General features: G+C 37.1%; 1 protein-coding gene across 3 annotated transcripts in view; it reads left to right on the top strand.

The window, feature by feature from the left end:
- The window catches only part of OCA2 (OCA2 melanosomal transmembrane protein), a 423655-nt gene that overhangs the window by 207969 nt on the left and 193363 nt on the right, over positions 1 to 22323 (top strand). For all 3 annotated transcript variants that reach the window (XM_057494743.1, XM_057494742.1, XM_057494744.1), the window contains one exon: positions 4164 to 4291. In XM_057494743.1, the coding sequence (XP_057350726.1) occupies positions 4164 to 4291 (128 nt within the window). The remainder of the gene's footprint in view (positions 1 to 4163; positions 4292 to 22323) is intronic.

Consider the following 22323-nt stretch of genomic DNA (forward strand, 5'->3'; position numbering starts at 1 on the left):
TTTGATGGACAACAGTAGACTTTAACTCTTGAAGGTGGGAGAGAGCAAACAGATGGCTTAATGAAATTCACATACATAAATATCTATCAAACACACATTTAGTTACAAGGAGGCACAGATCAGTTTGCGAAACCTGTTTGGTTAATCTGATGATGCCCCCGTTCTTTGCACTTGTAGTGTCTGAGGCATACCTTGCAAGAAACATTTACTAGAGACAGCTTATATTCTATTAAAATGCAGTAAGCCTTAGAGTTGGTATCAGAAACAGACTCTAGAGATGCGGTGTCAGGTTCTCGCCCTAATGAAGAGCGGTGTTCAGGCGTCACGCCTGGAGGTTTCCTTAGGCCTGTTTGTAACCCCCCCTTCCTGAGCCTCCCAGCGCCTCTCCCCAGGCGATCTTTGATCTGTTTTCTGTCACTATAGATCAGGGGTTGGCAAGTTTTTTTGTAAAGAACTGGAGATAGAAATCTTTAAAGCTAGGTAGATTATATACTCTCAGTTACAAATACTAAACACTGCTGTTTAGCGCTAAAACAGCCATGGCTAATATGTTAATGAATGGCCATGGATGTGCTGCAGTAAAAATTTATTTATAAAAATAGGCAGTGGGCCAGATTTGACTCATGGGCTGTAGTTTGTAAGCCCTGCTATTTGCATTTTTTGGAGGTTTATATAAAATAATTGTATATATAATATTTGTTTTTGACCTGGCTTCTTTCATCAGCATAATTATTATGAGACTGATTCATGTAGTAGTGTACATCATTAATTCATTCCATTTTATTTTCTGAGTGGTATTCCATGGTTTGAATATGCCACAACTTGTATATCCATTCACCTGTTAATGGACATTTGGGCTGTTTCTGGTTTTAGCTGTTACAACTAAAACTGCAGTGAATATTTGTGTTCAACTCTTTGTATCATCATATGCTTTAATTTCTCTTGTATTAATACCTAAAAGTGGAATGGTTGGACCATATGGTAGATTTGTGGATAACAGTAATGTTTCTAAAAACTGCCAGACCCTCTTCCAAAATGGTTGTACCATTTTAAAGTTCCACCAGCAGTGTATGAGAGTTCTTGTTTCTCCACATCCTTGTCAACAGTTTGGTCTGTCCTTGTGATTTTACACATTCTAATGTATGTAGTGAAATACCCTTTCATTACTTACCATTTCCCTGATGACTAGTGATATTGAGCATCTTTTCATGTGCTCATTTTCCATATTTATATCTTCTTTGGTGAGGTGTCTGTACAAAATATTCCCCATTTTGATTGGGTTGTTTACTTGCTGGGTTTTGATAATTTTAAAAAAATGTGTTCTGGATATGAATTGTTTATCAGGTGGATAATTTACAAATATTTTCTCCTAGTTTGTGGCTTGTTTTGGCTGTTACTTCACAGTGACTTTTGAAAAGCATTAATTCATGATTTTGATAAAGTCCATTTTATGAAAATTTCTTTTTATGGATCATGCTTTTAGTGTTGTATCTAAGAAAACTTTCCCAAAGCCCAAGAGATTTTTTTTCTATGCTTTATTCTAGAAATCTGAGTTAGAAATCTTACATTTAGGCTTATGATCCACTTAGTTAACTTTTGTATATGATTCAGTGAACAGCTCAAAGTAAAAAAAAAATTATTTTTGCATGTGATATCTAAGAGTTCCAGCACCATTTATGGAAAAATCTTCTTTTTCTTCACTGGACTGTCATTGAACCCTTGCCAAAGATCAGTTGATGGTGAATGTGTAGGTGTGTTTCTGGTTTCTCCACTGATCAGTTTGCAGGTATTGTGGTACAATCAGTCTTTCAGGGAGATAATATATGTCCTACTTCATTCTTTTTCAAGGTTGTGTTGGCCGTTCTGGGCTCCTTTGCATTCCTATATGGATTTTAGAATCAGTATGTTGGTTTCTTCACAGAGATGGCTGAGGTTTCTACAAATCACTTGTAGGAGAAACTGAAGAAGACCTAAATAAATGGAGATATATACCATGCTCATGAATAAAAAATATTGTTAAAATATTAATTCTTCCCAAGTTAATCCATACATGGTGCCTCAAATGTCCACACTCTAATTTCTGATGTTAATTTGTCTGCATGTTGTGTTACATAGCAAAAAGGACTTTGCAGGTGGAATTAAAGTCACAAACCTTAACTGAGGGAGATTTCCAGGATTATCTAGGTGAGTCCAGTGTAATCAGATGGGCTCTTAAAATTGGAAGTAGAAAACAGGAGTCAGAGAGGTGTGACAGAAAAAGAGGCAGGAGAGATATGAAGTGTGAGAAGGACTGGACCCCGCATCACTAAGTTTGAAGATGAGGAAGGTGGGGTCATGAGCCAGGGAGTATGAGTGGCCTCCACAACCTGAGACTAATACCTGGCTGATAGCCAGCAAGAAAAAGGGGCCTCACTCTTACAGCTGTAAATAATTGAACTATGTCAACAACCTGTAGGAGCAAAGAGACAGAATCTCTCCTAGAGCCTCCTGAAAGGGATGCAGCCCTGCCGACATCTTGATTATGTCTGGATGGGGCTCGAGTCAGAAGCCACCATATTTCTGACCTATGAAAACAGTGACACAAGAAGTAGGTTTTATTTTAAGCCACTACATTTGTGGTAATTTGTTATGGCAGGTATAGAAAACCAGTACTCTTTTTACGTCTGTAGAATAGTTGAGTCACTAATCTTATTCTTGATATTGGCAATTTTTGTCTTCTCACATTTTGTCCTATTCAGATTGGCTAAAGTTTATTAGCATTTTTAAAAATTATTTTTATTAAAGTATAGTTCATATATAATATTTTATTGGTTTCAAGTGTACAACATATAATTCAACAGTTACATACATTATTAAATCCTCACAACTAGTGTAGTTATCATCTGTTAACATAGAAAGATGTTATAGAATTATTGACTATATTCTCTATGTTGTACTTTATCCCCATGACTAATTTATGTTATGACTGAGATTTTGTGCCTCTTTATCCCCTTCACTTATGTCACCCACCCACCCAACTCCTCCCCATGGTAACCACCAGTCACTTCTAAGTGTCTGTGAGAATATTGCTGTTTTGTTCATTTTGTTTTGTTTTGTTTTTAGATTCCACATATAAGTGAAATCTGTGGTATTTATTTATTAATATTCTTGATTTTCTTTAAGAACTAAGTTTTGGTATCATTGCTTTTCTCTAATATTTATCTATTTTCTATTTCACTGATTACTGCTACAATCCCTATTATTTATTTTCTTCTACTTATTTTGGGTTTTGTTTGCTCTACTTAGTAAGATAATTAGCAGACTATATGAATAAAAACTTCACAAAAGAACATATACATATGGCAAATAAGCACATGAAAAAATGCTAGACATCATTAGTCATTAGGAAGATGCACTGGAACTACAGTGAGCTACTACTTCATGCCCATTGGAATGTCAGAAATCAAAAAGGCTGACAAAACGTTGAAGATGTAGAGGAACTGGAATTCTCACATTGCTGGTGGAATTGCAAAATGTTACAACCATTTTGAAAACAGTTTCACTGTTTCTTAAAACATAAACATTCCATAATAATATCTCATCATATGAGCCAACCATTCCATTCATAGGAATTTCCCAAAGGGAGAGGAAAGCATATGCACATAGAGATAATTTTATATGAAAGTTCATAGCACATTGATTTGTAATAGCCAAACATTAGAAGCAATCCAAACATCCATCAATGGTGAATGGTTATGTACATTGTGGTATAGTCATACTACACCATACTATTAAACAATAGAACGGCATTAGCTGCTGATCCACACACCAGTACTAAAGAACCTTAAAATAATGGTGCTGAATGGAAGCAGTCACACACAAAAATACATTTTGTATGATTGCATTTATAGGAAACAGATATATGTAAACTAATCCAGTGAAAGAAAAGAGAGGAGCTGGAGGCATGGGCGTCAGTAACTGCTGGGGGTGTGGGGATGTCCATGAGCTTAATTGTGGTATTGGTTTCAGGTGTGTATACATTAGCCAAAATGTAAATGGTGTTCTAAATATGTTCAGTTTACAGAATATCGGTTATCTTAAATAAAGAGAAAAGAAACCAGAGGATAAGAAATCAGTGTGTTAACAATTAAACAAATCTATATGACCATTTATTTGTTTCACAGGCTGGATTGCTATTCTGGGTGCCATCTGGTTGCTTATTTTAGCTGATATCCATGATTTTGAGATAATTCTACACCGAGTGGAATGGGCAACCCTTCTATTCTTTGCAGCACTCTTTGTTTTGATGGAGGTAAGACTTTAGAACTTTTACAATATGATATTTTACTTGTTTTTTATATTTTGTATTTTATTTAGTGAATGAGAAATGTCCAAGTCTGTCTTTCCATATATTCATTAAGTGGAAAATGATGGAGGTTGTAATTAGATTATGTTAAGTTAAACAAGCTTTTATTTCAGCTATCCAAATTTTTCTGATAAAATTATTTGCTGGGCTTTTCTTCTTAAATTACCTTGTGGTTTGTAAACTTGTTCTAATTTAATTTGCTGTAAGTAGAACTTTCTCTAAGTTGGGCTTAGAGAAATTGTTATACCAAGTTTACTGGTAATATTATCTTGATCTATTTAATTTTGTGTAAATACTTTATGTTATGGAAAAGACTACATCAGAGAAAAGAGTAAATAACTACAGATTGTTTGAAAGTTGTTACAGAATTATTCACAATTGTTTTCAATCTTGGGACTTGACTTATAAATTTGTGTCCTCCGCAAATATAATGGTTCACTGATACAGAAAGATATTACTCCCTAAAGGAGTGGTAAATGTCTCACAGTAATTATTTTAACTTGCTGCTGACAGATCCATTTGGTTTTAATTCTTCTCTGGGTTAAAACCTTGACACTGTTGTTTTTTTCTAATTGTTTTTAAGACAGGTCCCTTGAGTCTTTGAAATCCAGATCTTTACTCATTACGGATTGTACAGATGTAATCAAGTGACTCATGTAGGTGCCCCCCAAACCTGTCACAGTCATGAAGTATATTCTGTGTCCTTGGTGCCTACTTAAAATTTCACCTTCTCTCTTCTGAGTGTTCTTTCCACACAAATAGAATTTGGAGGGGAAAGTTCTGGTTCTTTTACTGTTTTCATGATTGGCCTTTACATGTTTACTCCAGGGGTAAATTGCTGTCTCATCTCAGCCTTTGGCATATTTTTCTCAAGTTTTCACTTCACTTTCTACTTCATTTTGTGTTGATGGGGTGAGCCTTGGAATTTTAAAAAGAACTTTATTGAGATATAATTTACTTTTATATAACAAAATTCACTCATTTTGAGTTTATAATTGGATGATTTTGAGTAAATTTAGAACATTTCCATCAGCCCGAAAGGATCCCTCATGTTCATTTACAGTCAGTTCTAGCTCCCAGCTTCAGTTCTAGGCATCACTAATCTCCTTTCTATCCAGTGATTTGTCTTTCTGAACATTTTATCTAAAAGGAATCATATGCCGTGTAGTCTTCTCTATCTGCTTTTGTTAATTAGAAGTTCATCATGTTCTAGCAGCTCATTTTATGTTGCTGAACAGCATTCCACTGTACAGATATGCTTTATTGTGTTTACCCATTTACCTGTAGATGAGCATTTGTATTGTTTCCAATTTTTGGATATTATGAATATTACTATCAAACATTTGTGTGGATATATGTTTTCATTTCCTTTGGGTAGATGCCAGGTCTTACAAGTTTAGCTTCTTAAGAAACTGCCAAAATGTTTTCCACATTGCTTGTACCGTCTTACATTCCCACCAGGAATGTGATAGAATTCCAGTTTCTCCACATCCTCACTATCGCTTGTTGCCTTTCTTTTGATCATAGACGTTCTTGGGCATCTATCTCCTTGTGACAGTCAGCATCTTTCCATGTGATTAGCTTTTTCTATATCGGGTGGATTTCTATTCGGTCTTTTCACCATTTTTTATCTGGGTTGCTTGTTTTCCTAATTTAATCATATGGGTCTTTTATATAGTCTGGATACAAGCCCTTCATCAGATATGTGATTTGCAAGGATTCTCTCCCAGTCTTTTGCTTTCTTTTCATTTTCTTAATGGTGTGCTTTGAAGGACAATTAAAAAAATTTCTGGTACAAATTTTGAATTTCTTATGATAAATTTGAAACTGTTACAGTCTTTTGAATGCTGTTTTGAATGCAACTTTCTTAATTTTATATTCTGATTATACATTTGCTATTCTATTACATAGAAATACATTTTTAAAATATTGATGTTCTGCAAACTTGCTGAAATCATTTATTGATCTAGTAGTTATTTTGGATTCCTTAGAGTTTTCTTTCATGTCATCTGTAAATAAAGACATTTTAATTTCTTCCATTTTTGATCTGGACGCCTTTAACTAGCTGACTCTTACTCCCTCCCCCAGCCCACCTGTTTTCCGTTCTTTTTCATTTTTCTTGTCCTTTTGGCTAGAACTTCCAGGTTGCTGTTCAATAGAAGTGTTGAGCATGGACATCCACACTTTCTTACTGATCTTAGGGGAAAAGCGTTCAGTTTTTTACCATTAGGCATAATGTTGTACAGTTTTTTTGTAGACCCCCTTCATCAGGTTGAGAAAGGTTCCTACTTTGTTGTGAATTTAGTCATAATTATACATTGGATTTTGTTGAGTACTTTTTCTGTATCTATTGAGATGACCTGTGATTTTTATCTATTTGAGTCTATTAAGATGGTATACTATTTTAATCGATTTTCAGATGTTAGATCTACTTTGCATTCTTGGGATAAATCTCACTTCGTCTGATTTATGGTGTTCAGCAAGTTGTTGAATTCAGTTTGCTAATATTTTGTGGAGGCTTTTTGCATCTATATTCATGAGCAATATTGGTCTCTATTATTAGTTTCATGTGTTGTCTTTGTTTGGATTTGGTAGCAGTGTGATAATGAGTAAGTATAGTAGAATGAGTTGGAAATGTTCTTTGTAGAAGAGTTTGTGAAAGATTGGCTTTAAATATTCAATAAAAGTTTTCAGTAAAGCTATATGGGCCTGGAATTTAATTTGCACGATGATTTTATGTTTGTTTTACTAATTTGATTTCTTCATTTATTCAGATGTTCTATTTCTTCTTAAGAAAACTTTATTAATTTTTATCTTTTATGAATTTGCCTATTTCATGAAAATTGCCTAGTTTTTGGCATAAGTTGTTTATAATAGCACCTTTAATACTTCTTATTTCTGTAAAGTCATTAGGGATGTCCCCTCTTACACTTCTGATTTTGGAGATTTGTGTAGAAGACACTACTTAATGTGAATCCATTTGATATTTTTACTATCTTATTGTGGAACTAGTATTCATTGTGAAATTGGTTTTCATTTTCTTGAGTAATCATGAGATTTTTCTCTCCTTTGTCCGTTTTCCTACTGGGTTGTTTTTTCTTTTTGATTTATAGGAATTCTTGTCAGATGTTTTACTATAATTACCTATTTCAGTCTGAAGTTTATTTCTGTACTTTATGTTCTTTTTGAGGACAGTTATTTTCATTTTAGTGTGGGCATTTATGAAGCTAGTTTTTATAAGCTTGAGCTGTTATTTTCTTTTATTTATTTATTTATTTATTTAAAAAATTTTATTTTGTTATCATTAATCTAAAATTACACAAAGAACATTATGTTTACTAGGCACCCCCCCTTAACCAAGTCCCCCCTGACACCCCATTACAGTCACTGTCCATCAGCCTAGTAAGATGCTGTAGAATCACTACTTGTCTTCACTGTGTTGCACAGCCCTCCCCATGGCCCCCCCATATTAAACACGCTAATTGTAAGGCCCCCTTTCTTTTTCCCCGCCCTAATCCATCCCTTCCCACCCATCCTCCCCAGTCCCTTTCCCTTTGGTAACTGTTAGCCCATTCTTGGGTTCTGTGATTCTGCTGCTGTTTTATTCCTTCAGTTTTTCTTTGTTCTTATACTCCACATATGAGTGAAATCATTTGGTACTTGTATTTCTCTGCCTGGATTATTTCACTGAGCATAATACCCTCTAGCTCCATCCATGTTGCTGCAAATGGTAGCATTTGTTTTCTTCTTATGGCTGAATAATATTCCATTGTGTATATGTACCACATCTTCTTTATCCATTCATCTACTGATGGCACTTGGGTTGCTTCCATTTCTTGGCTATTGTAAATAGTGCTGTGATAAACATAGGGGTGCATCTGTCTTTCTCAAACTGGGCTGCTACATTCTTAGGGTCCATTCCTAGAAGTGGAATTCCTGGGTCAAATGGTATGTTTATTTTGAGCTTTTTGAGGAACCTCCATACTGCTTTCCATAATGGTTGAACTAATTTACATTCCCACCAGCAGTGTAGGAGGGTTCCCCTTTCTCCACAACCTTGCCAACATTTGTTGTTGTTTGTCTTTTGGATGGTGGCGATCCTTACTGGTGTGAGATGGTATCTCATTGTGGTTTTAATTTGCATTTCTCTGATGACTAGCGATGTGGAGCATCTTTTCATGTGTCTGCTGGCCATCTGAATTTCTTCTTTGGAGAACTGTCTGTTCAGCTCCTCTACCCATTTTTTAATTGGATTATTTGCTTTTTGTTTGTTGAGGTGCATGAGCTCTTTATATATTTTGGATATCAAGCCTTTATCGGATCTGTCATTTATGAATATATTCTCCCATACTGTAGGATGTCTTTCTGTTCTATTGATGGTGTCCTTTGCTGTACAGAGGCTTTTCAGCTTAATATAGTCCCACTTGCTCATTTTTGCTTTTGTTTCCCTTGCCCAGGGAGATATGTTCATGAAGAAGTTGCTCATGTTTATGTCCAAGAAATTTTTGCCTATGTTTTCTTCTAAGATTTTTATGGTTTCATGACTTACATTCAGGTCTTTGATCCATTTTGAATTTACTTTTGTGTATGGGGTTAGACTATAATCCAGTTTCATTCTCTTACATGTAGCTGTCCAGTTTTGCCAGCACCAACTGTTGAAGAGACTGTCATTTCCCCATTGTATGTCCATGGCTCCTCTAACGTATATTGACCATATATGTTTGGGTTAATGTCTGGAGTCTCTATTCTGTTCTACTGGTCTGTGGCTCTGTTCTTGTGCCAGTACCAAATTGTCTTGATTACTGTGGCTTTATAGTAGAGCTTGAAGTTGGGGAGCATGATCCCCCCCACTTTATTCTTCCTTCTCAGGACTGCTTTGGCTATTCAGGGTCTTTGGATTTTTCCATATGAATTTTTGAACTATTTTTTCCAGTTCGTTGAGGAATGTTGTTGGTAATTTGATATGGATTGCATCAAATCTGTATATTGCTTTGGGCAGGATGGCCATTTTGATGATATTAATTCGAGCATGGGATGAGTTTCCATTTGTCAGTGTCCTCTTTAATTTCTCTTAAGAGTGTCTTATAGTTTTCAGGGTATCAGTCTTTCACTTCCTTGGTTAGGTTTATTCCTAGGTATTTTATTCTTTTTGATGCAATTGTGAATGGATTGTTTTCCTGATTTCTCTTTCTATTAGTTCATTGTTAGTATATAGGAAAGCCTCAGATTTCTGTCTGTTAATTTTGTATTCTGCAACTTTGCTGTATTCCAATATCAGTTCTAGTAGTTTTGGAATGGAGTCTTTAGGGTTTTTTATGTACAAATCATGTCATCTGCACATAGTGACAGTTTAACTTCTTTACCAGTTTGGATTGGTTGTATTTCTTTGTTTTGTTTAATTGCCATGGCTAGGACATCCAGTACTATGTTGAATAACAGTGGGGAGGGTGGGCATCCCTGTCTATCTCAGAGGAAAAGCTTTCATCTTCTCACTGTTTAGTATGATGTTGACTGTGGGCTTATCATATATGGCCTTTATTATGTTGAGGTACTTGCCCTCTATACCCATTTTGCTGAGAGTTTTTATCATTAATGGATGTTGAATTTTGTCAAATGCTTTTTCAGCATCTATGGAGATGATCATGTGGTTTTTGTCTTTCTTTTTGTTTATAGGGTGGATGATGTTGATGGACTTTCGAATGTTGTACCATCCTTGCATCCCTGGGATGAATCCCACTTGGTCATGGTTATGATCTTTTTGATATATTTTTGAATTTGGTTTCCTAATATTTTGTGGAGTATTTTTGCATCTATGTTCATCAGGGATATTGGTCTGTAGTTTTCTTTTTTGGTGGGATCTTTGTCTGGTTTTGGTATTAGGGTGATGTTGGCTTCATAGAATGAGTTTGGGAGTATTCCCTCCTCTTCTATTTTTTAAAAAACTTTAAGGAGAATGGGTATTATGTCTTCCCTGTATGTCTGATAAAATTCCGAGGTAAATCCATCTGGCCTGGGGGTTTTGGTCTTGGGTAGTTTTTTGATTACCGCTTCAATTTCTTTGCTGGTAATTGGTTTGTTTAGATTTTCTGTTTCTTCCTTGGTCAGTCTTGGAAGGTTGTATTTTTCTAGGAAGTTGTCCATTTCTTCTAGGTTTTCCAGCTTGTTAGCATATAGGTTTTCATAGCATTTTCTAATAATTCTTTGTATTTCTATGGGGTCCGTTGTGATTTTTCCTTTCTCGTTTCTGATTCTGTTTATGTGTGTTGATTCTCTTTTTCTCTTGATAAGTCTGGCTGGAAGCTTTTCTATTTTGTTTATTTTTTCAAAGAACCAGCTCTTGCTTTCATTGATTTTTTTCTATTGTTTTTTTCTTCTCAATTTTATTTATTACTTCTCTGATCTTTATTATGTTCCTCCTTCTGCGGACTTTAGGCCTCATTTGTTCTTCCTTTTCCAATGTTGATAATTGTGATGTTAGACTATTCATTTGGGATTGTTCTTCCTTCTTAAAGTATGTCTGGATTGCTATATACTTTCCTCTTAAGACTGCTTTTGCTGTGTCCCACAGAAATTGGGGCTTCGTGTTGTTGTTCTCCTTTGTTTCCATATATTGCTTGATCTGTATTTGAATTTGTTCATTGATCCATTGATTATTTAGGAGCATGTTGTTAAGCGTCCATGTGTTTGTGGGCCTTTTTGCTTTCTTTGTTCAATTTAGTTCCAGTTTTATTCCTTTGTGGTCTGAAAAGTTGGTCGTTAGAATTTCAATCTTTTTGAATTTACTGAGGCTCTTTTTGTGGCCTAGTATGTGGTCTATTCTGGAGAATGTTCCATATGCACTTGAGAAGAATGTGTATACTGTTGCTTTTGTATGTAGAGTTCTGTAGATGTCTATTAGGTCCATCTGTTCTACTGTGTTGTTCAGTGCCTCTGTGTCCTTACTTATTTCCTGTCTGGTGGATCTGTCCTTTGGGGTGAGTGGTGTGTTGAAGTCTCCTAAAATGAATGCATTGCATTCTATTTCCTCCTTTAGTTCTGTTAGTATTTGTTTCACATATGCTGGTGCTCCTGTGCTTGGTGCATATATATTTATAATGGTTATATCCTCTTGTTGGACTGAGCCCTTTATCATTATGTAATGTCCTTCTTTATCTCTTGTTACTTTCTTTGTTTTGAAGTCTATTTTGTCTGATACTAGTATTGCAACACCTGCTTTTTTCTCCCTGTTGTTTGCATGGAGTATCTTTTTCCATCCCTTGATTTTTAGTCTGTGCATGTCTTTGGGTTTGAGGTGAGTCTCTTGTAAGCATCATATAGATGAGTCTTACTCTTTTATCCATTCTGTTACTCTGTGTCTTTTGATTGGTGCATTCAGTCCATTTACATTTAGGGTGATTATTGAAAGATGTGTACTTATTGCCATTGCAGGCCTTTGATTCGTATTTACCAAAGGTTCAAGGTTAGCTTCTTAAGTACTTACTGCCTAACTTAACTCGCTTATTGAGCTTTTATAGACATGGTCTGGTTATTCTTTATTTGTCTCCCTTCTTATTCCTTCTCCTTCATTCTTTATATGTTGGGTGTTTTATTCTGTGCTCTTTTGTGTTTCCTTTAACTGCTTTTGTGGGTAGTTGATTTTATTTTTTGCCTTCAGTTAGTATTTGGTTGATCTGCTTTCTCTGCTGTGATTTTATTTTCTCTGGTTACATTTGTTTAGCCTTAGGAGTGCTCCCATCTAGAGAACCCTCTAAAGTAACTTGTAGAGGTGGTTTGTGGGAGGCAAATTCCCTCAACTTTTGCTTGTCTGGGAATTGTTTAATCCCTCCTTCATATTTAAACAATAATCATGCTGGATACAGTACCCTCGTTTCAAGGCCCTTCTGTTTCATTGCATTAAATATGTCATGCCATTCTCTTCTGGCCTGTAAGGTTTGTGTTGCAAAGTCTGATGATAGCCTGATGGGTTTTCCTTTGTTGGTGACCTTTTTCTCTCTGGCTGCCTTTAAAACTCTGTCCTTGTCCTTGATGTTTGCCATTTTAATTATTATGTGTCTTGGTGTTGTCCTCCTTGGGTCCTTTCTGTTGGGAGTTCTGTGTACTTCTGTGGTCTGAACGATTATTTCCTCCCCCAGTTTGGGGAAGTTTTCTGCAATTATTTCTTCAAATACATTTTCTTTCCCTTTTTCTCCCTCTTCTTCTGATACCCCTATAATGCAGATATTGTTCCTTTTGGATTGATCACACAGTTCTCTTAATATTGTTTCATTCCTGGAGATCCTTTTATCTCTCTCTATGTCAGCTTCTATGCGTTCCTGTTCTCTGGTTTCTATTCCATCAATGGGCATTTGCATCTTATCCATTCTGCTTATAAATTCTTCCAGAGATTGTTTCATTTCTGTAATCTCTTTCTGGACTTCATCCCTTAGCTCTTGCATATTTCTCTGCAGCTCCATCAGCATGGTTATGACCTTTATTTTGAATTCCTTTTCAGGGAGATTGGTTAGGTCTATCTCCCCAGATTCCTTCTCAGGGGAGGATGTCTGGGTTAGTCTGGTCTGTATCATATTCTTCTGTCTTTTCATGGTGATAGAGGTAGTTGTGGGGAGCTGGCATGTGTTTTGGCTGGAAGGATATCCCTTCTTGCTGGTTTGTGGCCTTCCTCTCCTGGGAGAATGGCGACCCCTAGCAGCTTGTGCTGGGCAGCTGTGTGCAGATGGGGTTTCTAATTCTTGCCTGGCTGCTGTGAAAGAAACTCTGCCCTGCTGCCTCAGGCTGCTGCTCCACTATGGTGGAGCGGCATCGAAGGGCTAACGGGCAGGAGGCTGTTTATCTCCATGAGGGGCCTCCGAGCTGTGCTGCCACCCAGGGGGTTAAGGCGCCCGGAGTTCCCCGGGATTCCCAGCTGCTGGGCTAAGTGTCCCAGGACTTTTCTGTCCAGCTGTGGCATTCCTGTCCCTTTAAGTCTTTCAAAAAGCACTCGCTCTTCTTTGTCCCAGGGGCGCTGGCTGTGGGGACTTGCTCACAGGTCTTACTGTCCTGTTTCCCTAGTTCCCAGCACCCCATGCATGCACTGTGTCTGCGCTCTGCTCCGGATGGCTGAGGCTGGGTGCTCAGCAGTCCTGGGGTCCCTCTCCTTCCCTGCTCCGACTCCTCTCCTCCCACCAGGAGCTGGGGTGAGGGGTGTTCGGGTCCCGCCGGGCCGGGGCTTGTATCTTACCCCCTTCACGAGGTGCTGGGTTCTCACAGGTGTAGATGTAACTTGGCTGTTGTCCTTTGTCTTCTGGTCTCTCTTTTAGGGATAGTTGTATTTGTTGTATTTTCAAAAATATATATGGTTTTGGGAGGAGATTTCTGCTGCTCTACTCAAGCTGCCATCTTGGCTCCACCTCCTTATTTTCTTATGTAAATACTTTAAACCGTGTTTTCCCCCAAGTACCAATTCTCTGCATCCCTTAAATTGCTGTATTGTTCTTTCATTTTCATTCAGTTAAAAATATATTCTAATTCTCCTTGTAATTTCTTTTTTGACTCATGGGTTATTAGAGTAAAAAAATTTAGACTCATAAGTTATATTAGAAGTATGCTTTCAAAGGTAGAAATATTTGAGGATTGCCCATATTTCTTTGTTTTTGATTTTTAATTCAGTTAAGGTTATAGTACTTACTTTGCATCATTTAAGTCCTTTTACTTTTATTGAGACTTGTTTTATGGTCTAGCATCTGGTCATTCCTTGAGATATTTCACTTGTACTTGAAAAGTATGCATACTCTGCTGTTTGGTGGGATGTTCCATACATGTCAGATATATCATCCCTGTTAATAGTTTTAAGTCCCATGTGTTACTGATATTCTGGTAGTTCTATAAATTATTGACAGTAGGGTATTGAAGTCTTCATCTTTGTTGTTGCATTGTATATTTTTCACGTGTGTCAATATTTGCTTCATTTATCTTGAGGATCTGTTGTTAGGCACCTGTATGTTATAATTATTATATAATTCAAATAAAATGAACTTTTATTATTAAATGTCCTTTTTCTTTAGTAATATTTTTGTTTTAGAGTCTATTTTGACTGATGTTGATATAGACACTTAAACTGTCTTTTGTTTACTGTTTGCATGGGCTTTCATTTAAACAAAAATCCTGTCTGACAATTTCTCTTTTGATTAAAATGCTTAATCCAATCACATTTAAAAAAATTATTCATATGGTTGAGTTTATGCCTGCCATTTTTCTAAGTCTCATTTTTTTTGTTCCTCTCTTTTCCTTTATTGCTTTCTTTATACTAAATATTTTCTGGTGTATCATTTAAATTCTCTTCTTTTGTCTTTTTTTACACAATATTTTAAAATAATTTTCTTACTGGTTACTGTAGAAGTTAACTATACATTTTATTTTCATCACAACCTACATTGGATAATTAGTAACTTTTTTCCAGTAAAATATAGGACTCTTCCTCCAATATAGCTTCAGCAGCTTGTCCTCCCTCCATTGTGCTCACATTGTCATATGTATTGTATTATATTTCACATTATATAACTAACATACAGTTTATGATGATGATTATGTTATGCAATGTATTTTAAGTAAAGAGAATACAATAAAAATATATTCACACAATATTTTATATATATTATGTGTTGGCCATTTCAATTGCTCTTATTTCTTTATATGGATTTAAGTTGCTATATGATGCCAGCCTCAAGTAGCTCTTTTAGTATATCTTGTAGAGCAGGTCTGCTAACAATAAGTTCTCTTAGTCTTTGTGAATTCCTTTATTTTGCCTTCATTTACAAAATATATTTTTGCTGGATCAATATAGAAATCTTGGTTGATAGTTTTTTTTTCTTTCATCAATCCAAATCTGTCATCCTGTTACCCTTTCATCCCCATTACTTCTTGTGGGAAGTTGGAGGTTAATCATATTGTTTTTCTCCTATGCAAAACTGAGTCATTTTTCTGTTGCTGTTTTTGAGACTTTTTACTGTCTTTCAGTATCTGTAATATTAGATATGATGCATCCATATCTAGGTGTGGATCTCTTTGTACTTATCCTATTGCATTTCTTTGAGCTTTTCAGATTTGTAGATTATCAAAAAAAACAGTAAAACTTGAGTATTTGGGTAGTTGTTTTTGATTATTATTCCTTCAATTACACTATGATCCCTCTTTTTTTTCTTTAAACTATGCTATTTTCCTCTCTTTCTGAAACTCCCATTAGAGTCTTGTAAGTTCACTTGTTGCTGTTCCATGGTTCTTTGATAGTTTGCTCATTTTTTAAATTATTTTTTCTTTCTGTTCTTCAGATTGGTAATTGTTATTGATATATTTTCATTTTCAGTGAATCTTTTTATGTCATTTCAAATCTGCTATTGAGTTTCTCTGGTGAATTTTTCATTTCACCCATATTTTTCAATTCCAGAATTTCCATTACATTCTCTTAAGAATAATTTTTTATCTCTTAATGATATTCTATAATTAATACATCATTGTCTTCATTTTTCAATTATTTAAACCTGATTTTCTTAGTTCTCTGAACATATTTAAAATACTTCTTTGAATTTTTTTCTGAGTTCAACATCTGTGCCCTCCTCATAGACGGTTTATATTGACTATTTTTTCCCTCTATAGTACAGATCGTAGTTTCTTGATTTTGTTGTTGAAAACTGGAAGTTTTAGATAATATATTTTAGCAGTTCTGGTTGCTAATTAACCCCCTGGGGGTTGTTGATTCTATTTATATGAAACCATTATAAATGTCCTTCTTTGTCTCTAGAAGTTATTTTTATCTTAAAGTCAATTTTGTCCAATATTAGCATAGCCATACCTGCTCTTTGTTGATTATTGTTTGTATGGTATATCTTTTTCCATACTTTTACTTTCAACATATTTGGTTCTTTGAATCTAAAGTGAGTCACTTGTATATAGTATATAGTTGGGTCATATTTTAAAAATTTAGCCAATATCTGCCTTTTAATTGGTCTGCTTATTCATTTACATTTAATGTAAATGCTGAGAAGGTAATAAATACCTTTTTCTGTTTGCTTTTTATATGTCTCTCTTACTGTCTCTTTTCCTGATCTCTCTATTAAAGCATTTGCCTCTGTGGATATCACATATAGTTGTTAGGCTCCACGAATTCCCAAATTATTGTTATATTGTTTTTGACAATGCCCTGGGTCATACATTTTTCCTCAATGTGATCCATTTAAATTTGTTTTCCTTTGCAAGGGTAGTTTTGAGGCTAGTCTTTTAGGTTTGTTCTGACCCTAGGAAGCTTCTTCTTAGCTGCCTCTTTCCCTTTGTTCCCTCTGGTAAACTAGCTGGTCTATAGTTTATCTTGCTACTCTTATGGAGCTATCAGACTCTTCTTAATTGCTTACCACCAAATCTCTGCTATTTTCAGAGCACCCTGAGACTTGAACTTCCCTCGACTCTGTCTTTAATAAAGTCAACTCTTTAGGGGGTGTTTCAGAGCTCTCTGTTCTTGTGGCCTGCCTCTCTTCATGGGCAAAATCTTTAGGTCACTGCTGAATAACTAGGGGTGGGGACAGTGTCTTGCTTATCTTGGAGTGACACCTCTGCTTTATGCGTGAGCATTGAGTAGGGGTAGCAGTGTCTGGCTGCTAGGCTTGCCTCTCCTGGTATGGAACTTCCACCTTAGAAGTGAGCAGCGGTGAGGGCAGTCAGGGTCCCTGCATTCTAGGTCTGATGCTTTTCAGGTAAAACTTCCACTTTGTGAATAGAGGCTGGGTAGAGGAAGAGATCCCCTGATTTTTTGGCCAAACCATCTTGGAATTAGGCTCTGAAACATGGAGCTGGAGAGATAAGGAATTCTGGTAGCCTGTTTCCTCCTAGGGAGATATTGTAGTTCTTGACCATGAGTTGAGGGAGAGGGAGCCTTATCTTCTTGAAGACATATCCATACAGTCTTCATCATGCTGGAAAGAGTGGGGAACGGGTTATAGCGCAAGTGCCACTCACTCTTGTTCTTATTAAGATTTCCTTGAATAAATGTGGCTTCACTGGCTCTGTGCCCTTAGGACAATTTCTAGAGACTTTCGTAAATTTTATTTTTCACTGTCTATGATTTTGCTTGGGAGTGGGCCTGCAGAGCTCCCCATTGGCCATTCCAAAGTTAAGCCCCCTCACATTCCCTTTTATTTGTTTATTTGTTTATTTTGTTTCCCTTCTGAGGTCAATGATTGGTGATTTCTAAAGGTAGCAATAATTATAAAAAAATATGACTTATGTTAGCAACTGAGTTTTCCTTGAGCAGTAGTCAAAGGTTGTTTATCTCTTAGCAGAAAAAAAGTGGTCTACAGCAAAGTAAAACCAATTAGCATGGTCTTTAAAATTGACATGGAATGTTTCACAAATACAGTGATGTTTTAAACTTTTTTTCTGTGTGAGTATGTTTAGATGCATTAGCTGAGTAACATCTTAGTGTTCATTTTATTTTCCTATCTCTTCTTTGAGGTCAGAGTGGTAATTATGACACCCAGGGCAGTCCCGAATAGGTAGAGTCCTCAGCACACAGTCCAAGAGCTGACGGGAGCTGCAGAATCACCACTTCCCCGAGCTTACACCCCATGCTGAATCTATTGGGAACTCGCTTGTGTTTCCTTATTACCCAATGCCTCACACTTCCTCATGTAATTGTAGGTATGAGAGCGACAGTGGTTCTTTGAAAAGAGCTGTGTGATATTTATCTACTTGGATATTTAATTTATTTGTAGACCATTGTGGACTTTTTAATCCTTTATTTTTCTTATATCTTCTTTATAGCTCATTTTATTCCCTCTAACTGCCACTTGTTTTCTCTGGGCAATAAGAGGAGTCAAACTGAGCATCTCTGACTTATCCTGTTGTTTTATAGGGACTTGACATCCTGATTGGCTTTAAAGCAGTGAGTCAGAAAGCCCCCTAGGTGCTTCTAGATCTCATTCTGATGTGTTCCAAGTCCAGGCTCATTCTATTTGCTGCACGACAGACTGATGAGTCTCGAGAGGAGATGTTAGGGCGGGGAAGGAAACTTTATTCAGAAAGCCAGCAGACCAAGGAGATGGCAGACTCATGTCATAAAGCACCATCTTAGCTCAGGGTCAACTTTAAGCTTCTTTTATGCTAGGGGAAGGGGGAGCAGAAGGGGGAGCAGGTTAGGCAGTGACTGAAGGCCGCAGACATCTGGGTGTGAGTGAAGGCCCAGGGAGGGCTGAGAAACTGCTTGTCCTTGGTGAGAAGGCTCTCATCAGTGAGGGTCTGGTCACGATGTTCCTGTCCACCTTGTACAGGGCAATCATTCTTTTCATACCTATTTCCCTGCCTTCCAGTGGAAGGCAGTCTTCAGGTAAGGGACCATCTGCAGAAATCTCAAACTGTAAGCACAATTCCTTTGGGTGATTGACAAGACTACACGCATGGCTGCAGGGCTGAGCAGAAGCCCTTCCTTCCTTCCTTCCTTCCTTTTCTTTTGGCCTTGTTAAAAAGCAAAATTCAATCAAATAAATTTGAAGACCTGATTTGTTTTATTAAGTGATTCATATATTGGCCAGCATCCCATCTAGCAAGAAAAGAGATACTTCAAGGAATTGTACCAAGTGGAAGATTTTTAGAGACAGGAAGGTCAGACAAAAGTTATTAGCGAAAGAAGAGATTAAGGGTTATTTCAAGGAAGGTTAACTTCCCTTAGGAGGACCAGGGGGTCTTATGCAGATCACCTCACTAGGATATTCCAAACTGTTTTAAAATTCCACCCCTATGAGGTGCTGAAACTGCACTTAGGTCGGGAATTATGCCCCAGGTGACTTGGCCTATGTAAATAAATTCAACTCAGTACAGAAGTATTTGCCCTTAAAAGAAGAGAATCTACAATGAAACTGTTAGGCAAGAATTGTGTTGATCTAGCCTAGTGGACACATTAAATATCTGAAGATTGTCATGGCAGAGTCTTGGACCCACTCCCTCCCAGGCTGTAGCAGTCTCTTCTTATAAGAACTTTGTAGCTTAAGGAAAAACCTCTGTTTCCATGGGTAGAATCCTACAAATATGAGGTCACAGTCAAAAATTGCAAAACACATCAGGAACAATTCATCATGAATGAGAGTGAGCTCAGCATTTTATTTTAAGAATGATGAGTAAAATGTTTAAGATGAGGTATTTTATATATGTAGTTTTCCCCTTCTATCCCTAGTAATACTTCCCTTAAAAAAAAGCAAGGAAATAAGATATCTATGTATTATGTCCCCAAACCACGTAGTTATATTTTCTGTATTCTAAGGACAGTAAATACATGGCAGCACTCAGATAATGTAGCAAAATGCATTTCTGTCCTTTAGTGGTATTATAATATTTTAAAATATTTTATTAATATTTTGAAACAATTCAGTATTTACAGAAATATTGTGAAAATAGTACCCATCATCATGAAGGGCCCATCACCTAACTTCCCCTAAGGTCAAAAAATTATATAACCCTATAAAATTATCAAAACCAGGAAATTAACATTGGTACAGTAATATTAACTACCAACACTATTCAGTTCACCAGTTTTTCCCCTACTGGCCTTTTTCTATTCCAAGATCCTATCCAGAATCCCACATTTCATTTACTTGCAGTGTCCTTCAATCTGAAATAATTCTGTAATCTTAGTCTTGACACTGAAAAGTACTAGTCAGTTACATTGTAGCTTTTTCTCAATTGGGGTTTGTCTAATGTTTTCTCATGACTATTATGAGGTTATGCAGTTTCAGCAAGAATACCAGAGAGGCGATGTGCCTTGTCAGTCATTATATCAGGGCTACAGGTAATGGACAGATATTGGTATGTTTTATTGCTGATGATGGCAACATTGATTGCTTGGTTAATGTGGTGTCTGCCAGGGTTCTCTACTGTAAAGCAGAGCATTGGTAAAATATCTTGTGGGTAGCAATTTTGAGACTACAGCGTATACTTACTTGTGTTGAAGAGAAATTCATGTTTCTCTTCAAATATTTTCACACGGATTTTAGCATTCATCAGTAGCTCTTTGCCATGAACAGTTAGAACTGTACTGTTTGCCTAACAGTGATTTGTATTATTTTAATTGCTTCCACATTTATTAACTAGAGTTCATCTGTAAGGAAGAGCTGTCTTTCTCATTGATTTATTTATCTACATCAGTAAAGTCTCATGGATATTAATTTCAAGGGTTTTATTTATGGGTTACAATAAAATACTATCATTATTTATTTTGTGGTTCAAATTGTTCTATTTTTGCCATTGGGAGACAATTCTGTTTGGCTTCTGTGTCCTTTTGATATACCCGCATCCATTTCCAAGCCTCTCCTAATTTTTTGGTGTCATAAAATGTTCCTAATTCATTTTATATTTTGCCTGTCCTGGCCCTGAAATCAACTACTTCTTCAAAGAACTCTCATTCCTTTCGTTGGAGAATGGTATTCAGAAACCAGAACCTTAGTGCTAGGTGTGCATGTTGCAATTTAGGTGTTCACAATTTTAGGCCCTTCGGGAAGCAGAGCTATATATAAAGAAGGGAATATATATAGAAATATGTATAGAAACATATTATATGTATATTTATACACATATATATCTCTATATTTCTATACACACACGCATACACACTAACACACAGACATCCACACATCCATATCTATTTCTCCATCAATCTATTTGCATGCATATTAAATGCTATGAATTCTTACTGATACTTTGGGTCCCCACCCACTACAAGGTTCACTGCCACTTGCTGCCATTTTCTCTGAGACACTATCTACAGTTTCAGTAGCTCTGTTTCACACAGGGATATGGGTGAGCAATCTGTAACTACATTAGGTGTATACTAGGCCTGAACAGATGGGTGTGGGGAAGGGGTTTACAATGTGATCTAAAGGAGATGAATAGCTGTGGGGATAAATACCTAGTGATGATAATAAACAGGGAAACACAAACCACTGTTACTCTATCCTGGTGAACCTGAGGTGCCATAATGATGAAGCGTTCGATCGCACTGTGACCTCCTGGAGTGATTGGCAGCTTGGGGTTTGTTCCTGTTTAATATGCAGATGTGAGTGTGTGATCTTCAGTGTGTTTGCATAAGCTAACTTAAAATGAATTTAAGTACAGCTTTCTGAAATATTTCTATTGAAACAAACCACTTAAAAATAAAAACTATGACTTTCTGTGAGACAATAGAAAATATGTACTTTGGTCTCTGCCCCAGTTCCTGGCACAGAGCTCCTGAAAGTCTTGTAATTCCTTAAGTGGCAAGAACGGGGGAGGGGGGGAGCGTCTCTCGTTCTGACATGTGTCTCTGACCCCGGCCCTGGCACAGGGCACTCGCATCCCTATGGATTCCTGGGTGATGAAAGCGCTGGGAGTGTCCTCTGTTCTGATGAGGTGGCTCCTGGCTGGGGGCTGGTTCCCAGGAAGACCGAGCCCTGACTGGAGGCTTGGGCCTTTCAGCCCCAGCCCCCATTCTCCAGAGAAGGGAGAGGGGCTGCAAATAGAGTTCACAGTTGGCCATTAGTTTGTAAACCTCCATAAATCCCTGAATTACAGGGTTCAAGCGGCTCCCAGGCTGGTGGACACATCTGTGTACGGGGAAGGTGACCCATCCCAGCCCCACAGGGACAGAAGCTTCCGTACTTGGGACCCTCCCACATCTCATCCCGTGTCTCTCCTTATCTTGCTGTTCATCTGAATCCTTTATCACGTTCTCTGATGAACTGGTGAACATCAGTGTTTGCCCGAGTTCTTTGAGCTGCTCTGGGAAAGTAACAGAACCCGAGGAGGGAGGCTTGGACGCTGCAGCCCACAGCTCGGCCAGAGGCGCAAGAGGCAGCCTGGGCTTTCCACTGTCTCCTGAAGTTGGGGTGAAGCAGTCTCCTGAGACTGGGCCCTTAACTTGTGCCTCTGACACCATTTCCAGGTAGACAGTGTCAGAACTGAGTTAAAAAGTAGACACTCAGCTGATGTCG

This window comes from Manis pentadactyla, chromosome 18 (assembly GCF_030020395.1).
Source record: "Manis pentadactyla isolate mManPen7 chromosome 18, mManPen7.hap1, whole genome shotgun sequence".
NCBI lineage: Eukaryota > Metazoa > Chordata > Mammalia > Pholidota > Manidae > Manis > Manis pentadactyla.